Source organism: Fonticula alba, assembly GCF_000388065.1.
Source record: "Fonticula alba strain ATCC 38817 unplaced genomic scaffold supercont2.2, whole genome shotgun sequence".
NCBI classification, from domain to species: domain Eukaryota; order Rotosphaerida; family Fonticulaceae; genus Fonticula; species Fonticula alba.
In genome coordinates this window covers 1,029,044-1,035,822 of record NW_009242972.1, presented here as the reverse complement: position 1 = coordinate 1,035,822, position 6,779 = coordinate 1,029,044, and the positions used below count along the sequence as shown (strand labels likewise).

The 6,779-nt window shown below is 67.7% G+C and overlaps 2 protein-coding genes across 2 annotated transcripts; one reads left to right on the top strand and one right to left on the bottom strand.

The window, feature by feature from the left end:
- Positions 1-5,519, top strand: H696_01258 (hypothetical protein; the record flags this gene model as incomplete). The annotated part of the gene is made up of 9 exons (XM_009495144.1): positions 1-454; positions 607-748; positions 850-1,340; positions 1,489-1,801; positions 1,975-2,123; positions 2,243-2,846; positions 2,993-3,445; positions 3,590-4,140; positions 4,311-5,519. The coding sequence occupies exons 1-9, from the start codon at positions 104-106 to the stop codon at positions 5,517-5,519; spliced, it is 4,263 nt and encodes a 1,420-aa protein (XP_009493419.1). The 5' UTR covers positions 1-103.
- A 405-nt stretch (positions 5,520-5,924) lies between these two features.
- On the bottom strand, positions 5,925-6,779 carry H696_01257 (hypothetical protein; the record flags this gene model as incomplete). The annotated part of the gene is made up of 1 exon (XM_009495143.1): positions 5,925-6,779. The coding sequence occupies one exon, from the start codon at positions 6,777-6,779 to the stop codon at positions 5,925-5,927; it is 855 nt and encodes a 284-aa protein (XP_009493418.1).

Here is a 6,779-nt window from a genome sequence, read left to right as displayed (position 1 = left end):
CTCCACCGACGGCGTGCATCTGGCAGGACCACACGCCGCGAGGAAATCCGCACGCGCGATCGGCCCAGGGCCTTGTCCTTCAGCTTGTCCCTCTCCTGCCAGCATGACCAGCCACGCCCCATCGAGCAGCGGCGCGCCCTCCGGGGGGCTCGCGCCGACCGCCGAGCCGGTGCAGGACCCCGCCGTTTCCGGGGACAGCGCGACTGCCGGCGCGACCGCCTCCACCTCGGCCACCTCGTCGCCCATCATCAGCAGCATCGACTCGTACCGGCGCGAGTGGACCCTGCCGACGAAGCTGACCCCAGCGCAGAAAGAGCGCTTCCTGCGGGACACAATTGCCTTTTGCCTGGCAAACCAGGTCCCCTGGAAGCCGAGCGCGCAGAACCACTTCCGCGCCGGCTCGCCGGCCGAATACTATGCCGAGCTGCTGTTCCGCTCGCGTAAGAACCTGATGGTACACGCAAATGCGCGCTCGTGGGCCGTGCCCTCTGCGGCTCGGCGTCTCTCCGGCCTCGCTGGCGTGCCTTCCCCCCCCCCCCCCCCAGCGCGCTCTCCCCGCGTTCCCGATTCCCCGTTCGCTCCCCCTGACGCGTCTCCATCCCCCAGCTCTATCCCCATCATCTGTCGCATGAGCTGGCCACCTTCGTCGAGCGCAGCGCCCCCTTCGCATACTACACGCACATGCTGATCGACCTGCTGGTTGAGGGCCGCGGCTATGACTCGCTGCCCAACTTCACGGCGACCGACTGTGCGTCCTCGTATTGCGATCTCCTGCATGCACACACGCTGCGCCCGCATGGCTTGCTCACTGACGCCCGGGTGGCCCGCTTGCCCGGCATCTGGCGCCAGGCTACCACTTCCTCGGCATCGGGCGCAATGAGTTCATCGACATCGCCAACCGCGGACGAAACATCCTGGAGACCGGGACCCTTGGCGAGCTCGCCTCCCCGGACGAGGCAGATGACCCTGCCACGGGGCCGCACCAGCCCGCGAGCCCAGGCGAGCAAGGCGCCTCCGCCCATGATGCCGACTCTTGGGTGCAGATGGACGCCGGCTCGGATTCGGAGTCGCTGCCCTCGCGCCTGGGCCACTGGCTACGGGGGATCCCCCAAACCACCGGGGCCCTTCTCGATCGGCTGAAGGGGTTCTCCCTGTCCTCGAAGTCGGACACACACCAGCGCGAGCAGCTCTACCTGAGGCTCATGCCGACCACCCTGTCCGCCGGGTTTTCCATCCAGCCCTGGTGGCGCGCGCGCCCCTGCTTCCCGGTGGGTGTGCTGGACCTCTCGACCCCGGACCAGCGCCGCGACTATCGGGTTCGAGCGTTTCTCAACCAGGCGGTATGTGCTTCCATCAGCCCCCCTCGCCATCCGGCTGTCTGCTTCCCCTCCCGCCGCTCCATTGCCCTTGGATCAGCTCCTCCATGGGCCCTTCTCCGGCCTATGCGGCCAATTCGCAACTGACCGAGCCGCCTGGCGGCCATCGCAGAGCGCCTTTCCCCAAGCACAGGACCTCCTCCGGGAGCTGCTCCTCCACGAGGTGCAGATGCACCTACAGTACCGGTACTTCCTCGGGGAGAAGGGCCCGCAAAGCCCTCTGGCCGCCGAAAGCAATCTCCTCTACCGTACCGGCGTGACGGACCCCTTCACCTACGATGTGGCCGAGCTCGTGGGGTTCGGCAACTCCGGCATCATTTTCCCCCTGCATGCGGCCTGCCTGCCGGGGGAGCAACTTCGCTTCCTGCTCGAGCGCGGCCTTGTCTATCTGGATGTGCCGATCACGGACAATGACAAGATCTCCGGTATGTGCCCTGGAAAGGGATATCCCCCCCCCCCTCCCCCCCTCCTCCCCTCTCCCACCCGCTCCACTTGCCATTGCCCCACCGACCATCGGGCGCATCCTCCGATGCCGGTGTGTTGCCGGCGCCACCATCCTGCACCATTCTCATGCCCACTCCCCTTCGCCCGGGTCCAGTGCTTCTCCTGCGGAACTTCATCATGAACCGCCGGGTCCAGAGCGATGCCATCGAGAACCTCCTGTACCAGATTTTCATCTCCATCGACGATGCCACGTCGGTCTTTGACCTGAGTGACGTTCTGCAGATCCGAGCTGAATTGATCCGAGTGCGCCCTTTCCCCTCGCCATGCTCCCCCTTGCGGCTTTCCGCCTCCCCTCCTCCGCTGACGGGCGGCTTTCCCTTGACCGTGCACCCGGTCGCCCTCTCCCCCGCCCCTGGCCGAAGAATGCCGTATCCGTCTACTGTCGCCTGGGCCTGGCCGAGAAAATCGACCCTCGGGACAGCCTGTACACGCAGTTCCGCCATGCGGCGGTGTCCGTGCCGAAGTCCATCTCGGCTCTCTTCCAGCCGGCGGCCCCATCCCCCCCGGGGGGCCTGGCCGGGCGCACCTTCGGCTCGGCTTTGCTGCAGGACTTCTCCCAACTGCTCCCAGCGCGCTTCAGTACTGCCCTCCGGCCGGACACCAGTCTGCTGCTGGCCCAGCCGGACAGCTTCGACTCGGATCTGGAGGAGGACGACACGGGCATCGGCAGTGCGAGGGCCACCTCGCCGCTTGACAGCCTGAGCGCCACCTCGCCACGGCCAATCACCACTGCCCGGCCCACGGCCGGCGATTCCCTCGTGCCGGCCGACTCGCTGCCTCTCTTCCATCCGGGGGACTTCGCCGGCATGCTGCAGAGCGGGGACTTCCCCCGCGCCGGGTCACTGCCCTCGGCCGCCGGTCAGATTGATTTCCCGCCGGAGGTCCTTTCGCCGGTCCTGCCAACGCCCACCCTTCCCTCGGCCACCATGCGGCCGCACTCCTTCTTTCCGCTGGTCCTTGACGCCGGTGCGCACGAAAGCTCTGCCCCCTTTCGCGCGTCCTCCTCGCATCCCCCCTGTCTTTTTTTTTCCGGCCGGCACGCTCGCACCTACCCCCCGCCCCCCCCCCACACACACACACACATCTGACTTACCAGGAGGGCTCCCCTGCAGCCCTCAGTGCCGCCATCACCAGCCCCGCGCCGGGGCACTCACCCCGGCGGCGGCCACGCTTTGGTCTTTTGATTGACGCCAGTGTCACGGCCATCCTGATGATGGGCGACCCGTCTGGCGCGAGCCGGTCTTCGGCCTTCAGCCCGCATACTAATCTCAAGTCCCACGCAGTGACCCTGTACGAGCGCGGCAAGATTGCCAATGTGGCCTGCGATGACTTCCTCAACTCCCTGGCCTCCACTCTCCTGGGCGAGGCTTGGGATGCGGAGGCGGCCGAACCGGCGGCCACCCCTCCGGGGCCCGACTACACGGCCCCCTACCTGTCATCGGACCTGGTCCCCGGAACGCGGACCTACTATGACCATGTACTTGGCCTCTACAAGACTCTCTTCCTCCTGCGCCATGGCTGGTGCCTGGCCCTGGACCCGGGTCTTCGTCAGCCGGCATCTGTCGGTGCGTGCACGGCCCACCTCCCTTCCTCTCGTTCTTCCCCTCAGCGAAGCGGATCACAACTGTGCCTTCCCCTACTTTTGTTATACTCACACACACACACACACACACACACACATGCATCGGTGAACTCCCCCCAACTCAAAGACATCATTCGCATCGAAAGCCTCGCCAGTTTGGACCCCACGTCTCGGCGACGCGTCTTGGCGCGGAATTACGATGTCCTGGTGTCGACGGCCCCCTCGCCCGCCTCGCTCTTCCGGGTCTTCCCCCTGGCCGAAGACCAATACCATCTCCAGGGGCTCGAGGAGTTCGATCACATCTCCGGCGGTGGATCCGGCTGGTCGCTCGGCTGCGGGGCCTTCGTTCCCTATATTGGGCCTCCGCAGTTGCCGGCTCGGCTGCGTGTCGGTGTCGAGCCCGGCGACTCGCTGCTAGATCCGCAGAGCTCGGTCCTCGGGCCCGATGGCACGGCCGCACGCGGCTCCGGTGCCGGCCAGGAGCCCGCCGCCCGGGCGGCCCTCGGCCCCGGCCCCAGCGGGACCGCCTCCACCGCCGGGACTGGCGTCGAGTACAACACCGCAGGGTCGGCTACATGCTGGCTGTCACTCTTCATGTATCGATCGGCCGGATGCGGCCCCGCCTCGGTGGCTCTCCGCACTGGGACTCGTCTTCGGCGGCTGCCAGCCACTCTGTTGGTGTGTATTTTTTATCTCCCTCTTCCGGCCACATCCCCCTTTGCTCCGGGGTCCTTTTCTTTTTTGTTTGTCGCCTCTTCCTTTCCACGCCCGGCGTCTCATCCATGCGCTCGCCCCCTCCCCCCCCCCCCTCCCCCTCTCCCCACGCCCACGCCCACGCCCACGCCCAGCCGTATGACTACCTGGCTGTCATGGTTTGGAGCGTCGCGCCCCAGGCAGCTCGCGAGGGCTCGCCGCACGACCCCCTGCAGGCGGGGCACTTTTTGGGTGGGCCCTTCCGCGGCGGGGTTTACGGCAGCGGGCAGCAGTTGCCCACTCCAACGGCCCCCGGACTGATGGCCGGCGGATATGGCCGGGTCACCATCATCCCCCGGCGCCGTGCCCTGACCATTCTCAATGACCTGCTGCTGGACACGGCCCTCCTGGTGCAGGGCGTGTGCATCCCGCCGGCCGACGAGGAGCCGGCCGTCACCGACGCAGCGCAGTCAATCGAGCCGGTGCCGCCGTCGGGCTCGGGCATGCGCACGCGCGCCCCTCCGGCGGCCGTGCTGTCTCATGGTGGCGCCCTGCTGCATGTGCCCTTCCCCTTTGATGTTCCCCGCTTGGCCAAGGAGTACCCGGTGCTGGCCGGGACTCTGGTGGTGCGGGGTGGGCCGCCGACTGGCCGGGGGCCCACCGGGGCCGCTGCCGCCGCCGCTGCCGCCGCCGCTCGCGCGGTCCCCCTGCTGCGCCTCCTCTCTCGGAGCCTCTATCTCGAGCGGACGGCCGGGTATGTGACCTTCTGCCGGGACCGGCTGGCCCGGCACTCGGACTACCTGCGGGTTCAGCGCTCGATGCCCGGGCCCCGGGCCACTTTTGTCTGGCTGCCGCTCATGCTGCAGCATGGCATCCCGCTGGCCGATCGGGACCTGGCCGCGGCCTGTTTGGCCCGAATGGCCGGGTCCGGCGTCCTGGGCCTGGCTGCGGCTGGTGTTTTGGACCAGTGTCGGGAGGCCGGCAGCACCGGCGCCACGCCGGCCCCCACCACGGGCGATCTGTCGGCCGTGACCGCCCTGTCACCCGGGGTGGGAGCTGGTGACCAGCCAGCCCCGGCCGCCGGCGCCGCGGCTGCCAATGTCGGTGTCGGGGTGCTGGACTCCATGCGTCTGACCCAGGCCCTGGTGGCCTTCATCCACCAGGAGTGCCATCCCGGCACCGGGGCAACGGCCCCCGGGCCGCTGGCCGATCCCTTCTCGTCGCCCCTGTCAGCGGCCGCTGGGGCCGGGCTCCTGGCCGGCGGTGCCCCGATCACCACCTCCTTCACCCGAGACTCCAGCCTCTCGCCAAGCGCACAGTTGGCCTTCGAGTCGGGCTCTCTGCGCCGGGTGGGCTCGCCATGACGGCCAAAGGCGCGCGCGCGCGCACCGGCCATGGCAACCAGCGACCAATAGAAACACATCCAAAAGGAAAAAAAGCCCGCCCGCGTGTCCTCACCGGGGGAGCACGCCCCCCGCCGGCAAACGACCCGGCGGCATGGGGGGGGGGGGGGCACAATCGTGGTGGGGAGGGCCCTCCACCGGACCCAGGCCTCCGAGATGAAGTTCTCTATGTATATTGGAAGTCGGAGGGGGGAGGGATCGCCTTGGCAGGGAGATCAAAAGCAAAGGAGGGAGTGTGGCAAAGTACACCCGAGGGAAGGGGGGGGGGGGGGGGGAAGGGGAGGAGGGGCACAAGTGCTCACGGAGGGACGGAGAAGGAGGAAGGATGGGGGGAGGGGGGGCGGGGGGGAGGAGAAAGCCCCAGGCTCAGGTGGAGTTGGAAGCCTGGGCGGCCTTGGCCTTCGCCTTGGCCTTGGCCTTGGCCTTGGAGGCGGCCTCGGCCTCGGTCTCGGAGGCGTGGAAGGTCTTGTGGTAGCTATGGCGGAAGGCGGCATGGGCATCGAAGCCCTGGTTAATGAGCTTCGAGTACTCGGAGGAGATGCCCCGCGGGAGGAGGCCCATCAGCCCCGGGTGGATGACAATGTCACTGAGGGACACATCGGCATACATGCGCCGGCTGGCAGCACGACGGCGCTCCTGCAGGTGGAAGGTCTCCAGGGCATTGTGAGCCAGGGTCTCGTAGAGGTCAAGCGGGGCCACGCGGCGGATCTCATTCACCTTCTCCAGGCAGTCATCAACCGACCGGCTGTTGGTGATGGAGATGTTGCCGGTGCTCCGGGGGAGCGAGTGCAGCACCAGCTCCGGGAAGCGCGAGCGCTGGGTCTTCTGGGTGTTGGGGTCGCGCGGGAAGTACCGCGTGAAGAGGGCATCACCATGGCGGTCGAGCGAGGGGGGACGCGACCCGACCTTGTCCTTGGTGGGCTTCCGGCGCTTCTCCAACTCGTAGTCCTCGGCAAAGCGACGGAAGAAGTCCTGCAGCTCCGGATGCACGTAAGCCCCGCGCGCGCTGTTCATACCGGAAGTCACGGCCGCACGGTTGGTGTACCAGTACGGCATGTCGCGAATCATCTGCTTGGAGAAGGTCCGCTTGCGGGGCGGCTCCGGGATCGGCACCATCACCGGCGGGTGCTGGGTCATGGCCAACTGGGCGATGGTCGGCCGATTGATCAGGCCGGCTTGCAGGCGCTGGTTCAAGCGGTAAAGGAGCTGCTGGGACTTCAT